Below are 12564 nucleotides of genomic sequence, written 5' to 3'. Positions count from 1 at the left end.
GAATATGAATATTCTGGCTAGTTACTTTTTTTTTTAAGATTTTTTTTTTAAACATGAGTACACTGTTGCTGTCTTCTGACATAGCAGAAGAGGGCATTAAATTACATTACCGATGGTTGTGAGCCACCATGTGGTTGTTGGGAATTGAACTCAGGTCCTCTGGAAGAGCAGTCAGTGCTCTTAACTGCTGAGCCATCTCTTTAGCCTCTATTTTGACTAGTTTTATGAAACTTTGTCACAAGCCAGTCATGAGAGAGGAGGGATACTCAATTAAATAAAAAAAAAGCCCCCATAATGGGTTGTAGGTAAGCCTATAGAGCATTTACCTAATTAGTGATTGATGGGGGAGGGCCCAGCGCGTTACCGGTGGTACTATTCCTGGGCTGGTGGTCCTGGGTTCAAACAGGCTGAGCAAGCCATGGGGAGCAAGGCAGTAGGCAGCACCCCTCCATGGCCACCATGTCAGCTCCCGCTTCCCTGTTCCTCGCCTGTGCGAGTTCCTGTCCTGATTTCCTTCAATGATGAACAGTGGTATGGATGTGTCAGCTGAACAAGTTGCTTGGTCATGGTGTTTACCACAGCATTAGTAACCCTGACTAGGACAGAATGATGCTTTTGAGCAGGCGACTGGCTTGCAGCACAGCATGGTGATGGTGGCAAGCCTAGCTCAGGATCATAAGATTGGTGGGTAGGTTTGAGGTAAAGGCCAGGGAAAGCCAAGACTGGTGTGGGCATGTCCTGTTACTCATGGGATGTTCTTTGTCGGGGGTGAATGAAACCGAGGAGTGAAAGAAGCGGCACTCGAGAGCTTGTCTGGACGTTTGAGCAGGGGAGTGCAGCTGCTCATATACTCTGGGCTGAAGACCGGTCTGTCTTCCTCTGTTCCGGGAAGGTCATCCTCTTCATGGGGGGCTTCAGAAGGGACTCTCATGGAGCAGAGCGGTGAGGGAGGAAGGGGACACCGCCTAGCCAGCCAGATCAGCCAGATGAACCCTGGCGACAGCTGTCACAGCCAGATCACCCTCACATCCAAGAAGCTGCACTCTTGAAGCCGGTGACTGACTTCAGGCCGAGTGTTTTTACCAGTCTCAGTCACAGTAAAAGCAGAAAGAATCTCACTTAAATTCACTGTGAGTGGTATTCTAGTGGTTGTTACTGAGCTCCCTGCTGATCCTTTCCCACCCCACGTCCCCATGCGTAGACTCATTCTTTTTCATACCTGACAGTCTTCATTCTTGAGAAACTCACTGTATTTTTTACTCTTTTCCAGGACATCTTTGAAGATGCCTTGGAGACCATCTCTAGGTAAGTAATAACATAATTAAAAAAAAAAGTGAAGCCAGGCAGTGGTTGTCCTTGCCTTTAATCTCAGCACTCAGGAGGCCGAGGCAGGTGGTCCTCTGTGAGTTTAAGGTCAGCCTAGTCTACATATCAAGTTCCAGGATGGACAGGGCTACATAGAAAACACCTCTCTTGAAAAACAAAACAAAAACCAAACAAAAAATGTGTCGTAGTGAGAAATTGATGGTTCTTGTGCATACAAATCTCAGTATTTCATTCTTAGTTTTTTTGAGAGTAGTGGTGGCCACTGTCTGGAAAAATGTCATCAGTCTATAACGAAAAAGTTAGGATGTAATTACACTTAGGATCTATCAAACATTCTCCACCATATTTAATTCTTGCATTGTTAAATAAAAGAATGCTTCCCAGCAAATTACTTTATTTATAGCGAATGTTCTAAACATTTGTCCATATTATTTACATGATTAGCTTTATATAGATTGTTGCTTTTGCTTAGTATTTAATTTTAACTACATGTTTAAGCCTGAGTGGTTTTTGTAAAAATTTAAGCTGATTGAATAGTATTAGATCAAGTAGGATACTGTAGCTACTCACCTGTCCATTGTTATGCATTTAAGCTGTTACCGGTTTATCTTTTTTTTTAAGCTGGGAGGTGGTGGCACAGGACATTAATCCTAGCACTTGGGAGGCAGAGGCAGGTGAATCCCTGAGTTTGAGGCCAACCTGGTCTACAGATTGAGTTCAAGGATGGCCAGGGTTACACAGGGAAACTCTGTCTTGAAAACCCAGACACACGCAAGAATCCCTACAGTTTTAAAAAGAGGACATTGAGTCCTCTGGAACTGAAGTTATAGATAGTTTTGAGTGGCAGTGTGGGTGCTGGGAATTTAACCTGGGACCCCTAGAAGAACTCTTAACCACTGAGCCATCTTGGCAGCACTAAAAGGGTTCAAGTGATGCATGTTTTCATATATATAACTCTGTCACATGTTGGAATTGTTTGGAAATAACTAAGAGCTCGGATATAGGATTGTTGGCCTCAAGTGTATGCTTACTGCTCTTACATATCTTGAAATGCCAGCCTGGTAATTAGCTTGAACTTCGTAACAACGTAACACAACCCACTGCCTGGCTGAAGCACCAGAAACTTAGTCTGAGAGTCTGCGACAAAGGTGCCAGTGTCACAGGGTTCTAGTGAGGCCATGCTGTCTCCCACTGGGAGAGGACGTACATTCCAATCCCTAGTGCTTTCAAAAGTGTATCTTCTGTTCATGTGGGTACCAGTCCTATGTGAGTGATATAGGCTTCAGTATTACCACCACAGAGTGTGACCGGAAGGGTAGTCACACTAGATTGTCCTGGTTAGGGTTACTAGTACTGTCATGAAACACCATGAGCAATGCAACGTGTAGAGGAAAGGGTTCATGTAGTGTGTAATTATTAAAAAGACAGTCCACGCTATGGCCGGCTAGGCACCCGCCTGGCGGTCTCGCCCGCTCCCATGGTCTCTGCGGGCCGCCCCGATCTTCCCAGGCCAACCACCCTAAGTGGCTAGCTGGCAGAAAGCTGGCTGCCGCTCACACAAATCCCCATAGCCCAGTAAATGAAAACTCCAGAGGCTCGCAATTTACCAGCCCGATTTATAACAGTAAACCTTCAACCCCCCAAATGCCCACCCAAGAACTCAAAACTCAATTGAAATAGATCCAAGTCACACACCTGGATTGGACAGATGTGCCCTACGTTACTCAGTCATCTATCTGTGAAATCCCCAGTTACTTATGGCTCCTAGGACTGTGTGGTTCTGACTGATCATCCTCTCCCACAGGTTCCATCTAGTCTCCTCCTCTCTGTCTCTCATCTCCTGTCTCTCTGTCAGTCTGCCTGTCTGTCTATCTCTGTCCCCTCTAAAACTTTCGACTCTGCCTCCTTTTTCTGATGCCCAGTCACAGGCTCTAGCCTTATCTGACTAATGAAGATCTCACCTGACCTCGCCTATGTACAGACAACAGCCCACAGGTTCATTTCAGCTAAGGTCCATCACTGAGGAACGGCAGGACAAGAACTCAAACACAGCAGGAACCTTGAGGCATGACCCAGGCCATGGAGGGGTGCTAGCTTACTATTGCCTTGCTCCCCATAGCTTGCTCTGTCTGCTTCCTTCTAGAACCCAGGACTACCTGCCCACGGATGGCACCACCCACAGTGCGCTGGGCCCTCCCCCATCACCACTAATTAAGAAAATGCCTTACAGGCTTGTCTGCTGCCCAGTGCTATGAGGCATTTCCTCAGTTGAGGTTTCCTCCTTTTAGATGACTCTAGCTTCTGCCAAGTGGACCTAAAAGTTGCCGTCATCCACTCCTTAAATGATACCTGTCTTAGTGCCCACGTATAAGACATTTATGTACCTTCTTTGAATCTGTTTACTTTTGTTGTCATTACTGTTTAGAGACAGCCTTGTCTGGAACTGGCTGGCTTCTAACTCTCGATCTTTCTGTCACAGCCTTTTGAGTGCTAGGGTTACAGGCATTACCACCAGCTTGGGCATCTCTTATGTTCGTATGGATCTTAAATTATCTACATCCTAATCTTCCATTTGCTGTCCTGTACTAATACTTTTATGTTAGAACTGTAAATGGTTATTTTGTTCACAGGTTTTAATGTTTTCATTGTTGTTGTTTAATGCCCATGAGACTAAAAAACAAATAAGAGCAAATGAGCAGAAAAACCCACTTTAATCATAGTGAGTGGTGGGAAAGCCTTTTCTTTTAGGAATGGCTTCAGAGTTGATTTCCTGTGAAAGTAGCAAAATGAGCTCCCACGCACCCTGCACTGGCTTCCCTGTCAGTCATTTATTAACCAGCACTTTATAGTTCCCACACTGAGTAACATGGACCTTGCTAGAATTCAGATCGGAAGTGTCCCTGTGAGGGTTTGTATATGCTCCGCCCAGTGAATGGCACTATTTGGAGGTGCAGCCTTGTTGGAGTAGGTGTGTCACTGTGGGCATGGGCTTTAAGACCCTCATCATAGCTGCCTGGAAATCATTCTTCCACGAGCAGCCTTCAGATGAAGGTGTAGAACTCTAAGCTCCGCCTGCACCATGCCTGCCTGGATGCTGCCATGCTCTCACCTTGATGATACTGGACTGAAGCTCTCTGAACCTGTAAGCCAGCACCGATTAAATGTTGTCCTTATAAGAGTTGCCTTGGTCTTGGTGTCTGCTCACAGCAGTACAACCCTTTCTAAGACAGTTCCCTATTCGGCTTATTGTGTGGGCTTCGTTCTCAGCCTTGTGCTCTTGCCAAACTGGGAAATTTTAAGAGCTGGTGCACAGTAGTAGGCTTTAGGTCATTGGCAGTGTGCTGACAAAGGAAATCAGGGCACTCCACCCTCCCCCTTCCTTTCCTGCCTCCTAGCTCCCACAAGTTGAATGGCCTCCCTCTGCTCAGATGTGCTGCTTGCCACAGACCCCAAGGTAATGAGGCAGACCGGATGTGAAGTAAGCCTGCAAAGTGTGAGCCCAAATACCCTTTTCTTATCTGAAGTTGTTTGAGTTTCAGAATCTGTTACAGTAGCAGGAAGCCAACACTGACCACTTACACTGACTGCAGTCTGTCCATTGTTCTTACTTTTTTAGATTTCCCTTAGGGTCCCTTCTTTTGTCATCCCAACTATCATATCATGTTATATTTAGACAGTATTTCTCCTTAGGCTATTCTTTTTTTTTTTTTTTTTTTTTCAAAATCCATCAGATTTTTATTAACTCTTGAAGCCTTTGACTACCATGTTTCTTTCTTTTTTTTTTTTTTATTTTTTTTTTTATTATCTTGAGTATTTCTTATATACATTTCAAGTGTTATTCCCTTTCCCGGTTTCCGGACAGACATCACCCTCCCCCCTCCCCTTCCTTGTGGGTGTTCCCCTCCCAAACCTCCCCCCATTGCCACCCTCCCCGCATAGTCTAGTTCACTGGGGGTTCAGTCTTAGCAGGACCCAGGGCTTCCCCTTCCACTGGTGCTCTTACTAGGATATTCATTGCTACCTATGGGGACAGAGTCCAGGGTCAGTCCATGTATAGTCTTTAGGTAGTGGCTTAGTCCCTGGAAGCTCTGGTTGCTTGACATTGTTGTACTTTTGGGGTCTCGAGCACCTTCAAGCTCTTCCAGTTCTTTCTCTGATTCCTTCAACGGGGGACCTATTCTCAGTTCAGTGGTTTGCTGCTGGCATTCGCCTCTGTATTTGCTGTATTCTGGCTGTGTCTCTCAGGAGTGATCTACATCCGGCTCCTGTCGGTCTGCACTTCTTTGCTTCATCCATCTTGTCTAATTGGGTGGCTGTATATGTATGGGCCACCTGTGGGGCAGGTTCTGAATGGGTGTTCCTTCAGTCTCTGTTTTAATCTTTGCCTCTCCCTTCCCTGCCAAGGGTATTCTTTTTCCTCATTTAAAGAAGGAGTGAAGCATTCACATTTTGATCATCCGTCTTGAGTTTCCTTTGTTCTAGGGATCTAGGGTAATTCAAGCATTTGGGCTAATAGCCACTTATCAATGAGTGCATACCATGTATGTCTTTCTGTGAGTGGGTTAGCTCACTCAGGATGATATTTTCCAGTTCCAACCATTTGCCTACGAATTTCATAAACTCGTTGTTTTTGATAGCTGAGTAATATTCCATTGTGTAGATGTACCACATTTTCTGTATCCATTCCTCTGTTGAAGGGCATCTGGGTTCTTTCCAGTTTCTGGCTATTATAAATAAGGCTGCGATGAACATAGTGGAGCACGTGTCTCTTTTATATGTTGAGGCATCTTTTGGGTATATGCGCAAGAGAGGTATGGCTGGATCCTCAGGCAGTTCAATGTCCAATTTTCTGAGGAACCTCCAGACTGATTTCCAGAATGGTTTTACCAGTCTGCAATCCCACCAACAATGGAGGAGTGTTCCTCTTTCTCCACATCCTTGCCAGCATCTGCTGTCACCTGAGTTTTTGATCTTAGCCATTCTCACTGGTGTGAGGTGAAATCTCAGGGTTGTTTTGATTTGTATTTCCCTTATGACTAAAGATGTTGAACATTTCTTTAGGTGTTTCTCAGCCATTCGGCATTCCTCAGCTGTGAATTCTTTGTTCAGCTCTGAACCCCATTTTTTAATAGGGTTATTTGTTTCCCTGCGGTCTAACTTCTTGAGTTCTTTGTATATTTTGGATATAAGGCCTCTATCTGTTATATGATTGGTAAAGATCTTTTCCCAATCTGTTGGTTGTCGTTTTGTCCTAACCACAGTGTCCTTTGCCTTACAGAAGCTTTGCAGTTTTATGAGATCCCATTTGTCGATTCTTGATCTTAGAGCATAAGCCATTGGTGTTTTGTTCAGGAAATTTTTTCCAGTGCCCATGTGTTCCAGATGCTTCCCTAGTTTTTCTTCTATTAGTTTGAGTGTGTCTGGTTTGATGTGGAGGTCCTTGATCCACTTGGACTTAAGCTTTGTACAGGGTGATAAGCATGGATCGATCTGCATTCTTCTACATGTTGCCCTCCAGTTGAACCAGCACCATTTGCTGAAAATGCTATCTTTTTTCCATTGGATGGTTTTGGCTCCTTTGTCAAAAATCAAGTGACCATAGGTGTGTGGGTTCATTTCTGGGTCTTCAATTCTATTCCATTGGTCTATCTGTCTGTCTCTGTACCAATACCATGCAGTTTTTATCACTATTGCTCTGTAATACTGCTTGAGTTCAGGGATAGTGATTCCCCCTGAAGTCCTCTTATTGTTGAGGATAGCTTTAGCTATCCTGGGTTTTTTGTTATTCCAGATGAATTTGCAAATTGTTCTGTCTAACTCTATGAAGAATTGGATTGGTATTTTGATGGGGATTGCATTGAATCTGTAGATTGCTTTTGGTAAAATGGCCATTTTTACTATATTAATCCTGCCAATCCATGAGCATGGGAGATCTTTCCATCTTCTGAGGTCTTCTTCAATTTCTTTCCTCAGTGTCTTGAAGTTCTTATTGTACAGATCTTTTACTTGCTTGGTTAAAGTCACACCGAGGTACTTTATATTATTTGGGTCTATTATGAAGGGTGTCGTTTCCCTAATTTCTTTCTCGGCTTGTTTCTCTTTTGTATAGAGGAAGGCAACTGATTTATTTGAGTTAATTTTATACCCAGCCACTTTGCTGAAGTTGTTTATCAGCTTTAGTAGTTCTCTGGTGGAACTTTTGGGATCACTTAAATATACTATCATGTCGTCTGCAAATAGTGATATTTTGACTTTTTCTTTTCCGATCTGTATCCCCTTGATCTCCTTTTGTTGTCTGATTGCTCTGGCTAGAACTTCAAGAACTATATTGAATGAGTAGGGAGAGAGTGGGCAGCCTTGTCTACTCCCTGATTTTAGTGGGATTGCTTCAAGTTTCTCTCCATTTAGTTTAATGTTAGCAACTGGTTTGCTGTATATGGCTTTTACTATGTTTAGGTATGGGCCTTGAATACCTATTCTTTCCAGGACTTTTATCATGAAGGGGTGTTGAATTTTGTCAAATGCTTTCTCAGCATCTAATGAAATGATCATGTGGTTCTGTTCTTTCAGTTTGTTTATATGATGGATCACGTTGATGGTTTTCCTTATATTAAACCATCCCTGCATGCCTGGGATGTAGCCTACTTGATCATGGTGGATGATTGTTTTGATGTGCTCTTGAATTCGGTTTGCCAGAATTTTATTGAGTATTTTTGCGTCGATATTCATAAGGGAAATTGGTCTGAAGTTCTCTTTCTTTGTTGGGTCTTTGTGTGGTTTAGGTATAAGAGTCATTGTGGCTTCATAGAAGGAATTCGGTAGGGCTCCATCTGTTTCAATTTTGTGGAATAGTTTGGATAATATTGGTATAAGGTCTTCTATGAAGGTTTGATAGAATTCTGCACTAAACCCGTCTGGACCTGGGCTCTTTTTGGTTGGGAGACCTTTAATTACTGCTTCTATTTCCTTAGGAGTTATGGGGTTGTTTAACTGGTTTATCTGTTCCTGATTTAACTTCGATACCTGGTATCTGTCTAGGAAATTGTCCATTTCCTGAAGATTTTCAAGTTTTGTTGAATATAGGTTTTTATAGTAAGATCTGATGATTTTTTGAATTTCCTCTGAATCTGTAGTTATGTCTCCCTTTTCATTTCTGATTTTGTTAATTTGGACGCACTCTCTGTGTCCTCTCGTTAGTCTGGCTAAGGGTTTATCTATCTTGTTGATTTTCTCAAAGAACCAACTTTTGGTTCTGTTGATTCTTTCTATGGTCCTTTTTCTTTCTACTTGGTTGATTTCAGCTCTGAGTTTGATTATTTCCTGCCTTCTACTCCTCTTGGGTGTATTTGCTTCTTTTTGTTCTAGAGCTTTTAGGTGTGCTGTCAAGCTGCTGACATATGCTCTTTCCTGTTTCTTTCTGCAGGCACTCAGCGCTATGAGTTTTCCTCTTAGCACAGCTTTCATTGTGTCCCATAAGTTTGGGTATGTTGTACCTTCATTTTCATTAAATTCTAAAAAGTTTTTAATTTCTTTCTTTATTTCTTCCTTGACCAGGTTATCATTGAGTAGAGCATTGTTCAATTTCCACGTATATGTGGGCATTCTTCCCTTATTGTTATTGAAGACCAGTTTTAGGCCGTGGTGGTCCGATAGCACGCATGGGATTATTTCTATCTTTCTGTACCTGTTGAGGCCCGTTTTTTGACCAATTATATGGTCAATTTTGGAGAAAGTACCATGAGGAGCTGAGAAGAAGGTATATCCTTTTGCTTTAGGATAGAATGTTCTATAAATATCCGTTAAGTCCATTTGGCTCATGACTTCTCTTAGTCTGTCTACATCTCTGTTTAATTTCTGTTTCCATGATCTGTCCATTGATGAGAGTGGGGTGTTGAAATCTCCCACTATTATTGTGTGAGGTGCAATGTGTGTTTTGAGCTTTAGTAAGGTTTCTTTTACATATGTAGGTGCCCTTGTATTTGGGGCATAGATATTTAGGATTGAGAGTTCATCTTGGTGGATTTTTCCTTTGATGAATATGAAGTGTCCTTCCTTATCTTTTTTGATGACTTTTAGTTGAAAATTGATTTTATTTGATATTAGAATGGCTACTCCAGCTTGCTTCTTCTGACCATTTGCTTGGAAAATTGTTTTCCAGCCTTTCACTCTGAGGTAATGTCTGTCTTTGTCTCTGAGGTGTGTTTCCTGTAGGCAGCAGAATGCAGGGTCCTCGTTGCGTATCCAGTTTGTTAATCTATGTCTTTTTATTGGGGAGTTGAGGCCATTGATATTGAGAGATATTAAGGAATAGTGATTATTGCTTCCCGTTATATTCATATTTGGAAGTGAGGTTATGTTTGTGTGCTTTCATTCTCTTTGTTTTGTTGCCAAGATGATTAGTTTCTTGCTTCTAGGGTATAGCTTGCCTCCTTATGTTGGGCTTTACCCTTTATTATCCTTTGTAGTGCTGGACTTGTAGAAAGATATTGTGTAAATTTGGTTTTGTCATGGAATATCTTGGTTTCTCCATCTATGTTAATTGAGAGTTTTGCAGGATACAGTAACCTGGGCTGGCATTTGTGTTCTCTTAGGGTCTGTATGACATCTGTCCAGGATCTTCTGGCCTTCATAGTTTCTGGCGAAAAGTCTGGTGTGATTCTGATAGGTCTGCCTTTATATGTTACTTGACCTTTTTCCCTTACTGCTTTTAATATTCTTTCTTTATTTTGTGCGTTTGGTGTTTTGACAATTATGTGTTTCTTTTCTGGTCCAATCTATTTGGAGTTCTGTAGGCTTCTTGTATGCCTATGGGTATCTCTTTTTTTAGGTTAGGGAAGTTTTCTTCTATGATTTTGTTGAAGATATTTACTGGTCCTTTGAGCTGGGAGTCTTCACTCTCTTCTATACCTATTATCCTTAGGTTTGATCTTCTCATTGAGTCCTGGATTTCCTGTATGTTTTGGACCAGTAGCTTTTTCCGCTTTACATTATCTTTGACAGTTGAGTCAATGATTTCTATGGAATCTTCTGCTCCCGAGATTCTCTCTTCCATCTCTTGAATTCTGTTGGTGAAGCTTGTATCTACAGCTCCTTGTCTTTTCTTTTGATTTTCTATGTCCAGGGTTGTTTCCATGTGTTCTTTCTTGATTGCTTCTATTTCCATTTTTAATTCCTTCAACTGTTTGATTGTGTTTTCCTGGAATTCTTTCAGGGATTTTTGCGATTCCTCTCTGTAGGCTTCTACTTGTTCTCTAAGGGAGTTCTTTATGTCTTTCTTGAAGTCCTCCAGCATCATGATCAAATATGATTTTGAAACTAGGTCTTGCTTTTCTGGTGTGTTTGGATATTCCGTGTTTGCTTTGGTGGGAGAATTGGGCTCCGATGATGCCATGTAGTCTTGGTTTCTGTTGCTTGGGTTCCTGCGCTTGCCTCTCGCCATCAGATTATCTCTAGTGTTACTTTGTTCTGCTATTTCTGACAGTGGCTAGACTGTCCTATATCCTGTGTGTCAGGAGTGCTGTAGACCTGTTTTCCTGTTTTCTTTCAGCCAGTTATGGGGACAGAGTGTTCTGCTTTCGGGCGTGTAGTTTTTCCTCTCTACAGGTCTTCAGCTGTTCCTGTGGGCCTGTGTCTTGAGTTCACCAGGCAGGTTTCTTGCAGGGGAAAAGTTGGTCCTACCTGTGGTTCCAAGGCTCAAGTTTGCTCGTGGGGTACTGCCTAAGTCCTCTCCGCTGTGGCAGCAACCGGGAAAATCTGTGCCGCTCCTTCCGGGAGCCTCCGTGCACCAGGGTTTCAGATGACGTTTGGTGTTTTCCTCTGGCGCCTGGATGTGCACAGAGTGCAGTCTCTTCTGGTTTCCCAGGCGTGTCTGCCTGTCTGAAGGTTCAGCTCTGCCTCCCACGGGATTTGGTTGCAGAGAACTGTTTATCCGGTCTGTTTCCTTCAGGTTCCGGCAGTGTCTCAGGCGCAGGGGTCCTGTCGCTCCCGGGCCCTCCCCTATGGGAACCCAGAGGCCTTATACAGTTGCCTCTTGGGCCAGGGATGTGGGCAGGGGTGGGCAGTGTTGGTGGTCTCCTCCGCTCTGCAGCCTCAGGAGTGCCCACCTGATCAGGCGGTGAGGTCTCTCTCCCACGGGGTTTGGGAGCAGAGAGCTGCTGCGGTCCGGGATCCGCCGGTGTGGGACTTCCGGTAAACACAGGAAGTGCCCGGCCTTAGAGGAACTTTGCCTCTGCGTGTCCTGAGTTCACCAGGCAGGTTTCTTGCAGGGGAAAAGTTGGTCCTACCTGCAGTTCCAAGGCTCAAGTTTGCTCGTGGGGTACTGCCTAAGTCCTCTCCGCTGTGGCAGCAACCGGGAAGATCTGCGCCGCTCCTTCTGGGAGCCTCCGTGCACCAGGGTTCCAGATGGCGTTTGGTGTTTTCCTCTGGCGCCTGGATGTGCACAGAGTGCAGTCTCTTCTGGTTTCCCAGGCGTGTCCGCCTCTCTGAAGGTTCAGCTCTCCCTCCCACGGGATTTGGGTGCAGAGAACTGTTTATCCGGTCTGTTTCCTTCAGGTTCCGGCAGTGTCTCAGGCGCAGGGGTCCTGCCGCTCCCGGGCCCTCCCCTACGGGAACCCAGAGGCCTTATACAGTTGCCTCTTGGGCCAGGGATGTGGGCAGGGGTGGGCAGTGTTGGTGGTCTCCTCCGCTCTGCAGCCTCAGGAGTGCCCACTTGATCAGGCGGTGAGGTCTCTCTCCCACAGGGTTTGGGAGCAGAGAGCTGCTGCGGTCCGGGATCCGCCGGTGTGGGCTCCTTAGGCTATTCTAACACTGTCTGTTTGTCTGTCTAATATAATCTCTCTTTTGAGAAAAGATCTCACTATGTAGTCTTGGCTGGCCTGATGAAAAGTAGGGGCACATGGACTGTGTCATTTGAATAAATTTAAAGTGTTCATGAGTTTTGTGACTTGTGTGGCATGAGGAGGCAAGCTTCTAGGGAGGTCTGGTCAGTTAAACCTACCTCGTAGCTTGTGGAGATCTGCTACGTGTGTTACACACAGCTAGCTCCCCCTGAGCTCTCTTGTGAGATTGTCTCTCGGTTGAACCGTTCTGTGTTGGCTTGTGTTCCTTGGCTCACTCATGACAAGCCATTCTTCCCAGTCTGTGCACATACTCTTACGGTGTTACATGAAATAGTGTTCATAAGTAACCTTTACGTGGCACAGAACAGTACATAAAGTGTTCTGGGCTGGGATATAGCCC

General features: G+C 44.2%; 1 protein-coding gene across 2 annotated transcripts in view; it reads left to right on the top strand.

Moving 5' to 3' along the window:
- Ttc39b (tetratricopeptide repeat domain 39B) overlaps window positions 1–12564 on the top strand; it is a 104834-nt gene that overhangs the window by 23691 nt on the left and 68579 nt on the right. For both annotated transcript variants that reach the window (XM_039109510.2, NM_001106665.1), the window contains exon 2: window positions 1271–1305. In XM_039109510.2, the coding sequence (XP_038965438.1) occupies window positions 1271–1305 (35 nt within the window). The remainder of the gene's footprint in view (window positions 1–1270; window positions 1306–12564) is intronic.

This window comes from Rattus norvegicus, chromosome 5 (genome assembly GCF_036323735.1).
Source record: "Rattus norvegicus strain BN/NHsdMcwi chromosome 5, GRCr8, whole genome shotgun sequence".
Classification (NCBI taxonomy): domain Eukaryota; kingdom Metazoa; phylum Chordata; class Mammalia; order Rodentia; family Muridae; genus Rattus; species Rattus norvegicus.
Note: the sequence above shows the minus strand (reverse complement) of the source record. Positions and strands in the feature narration are given on the sequence as shown.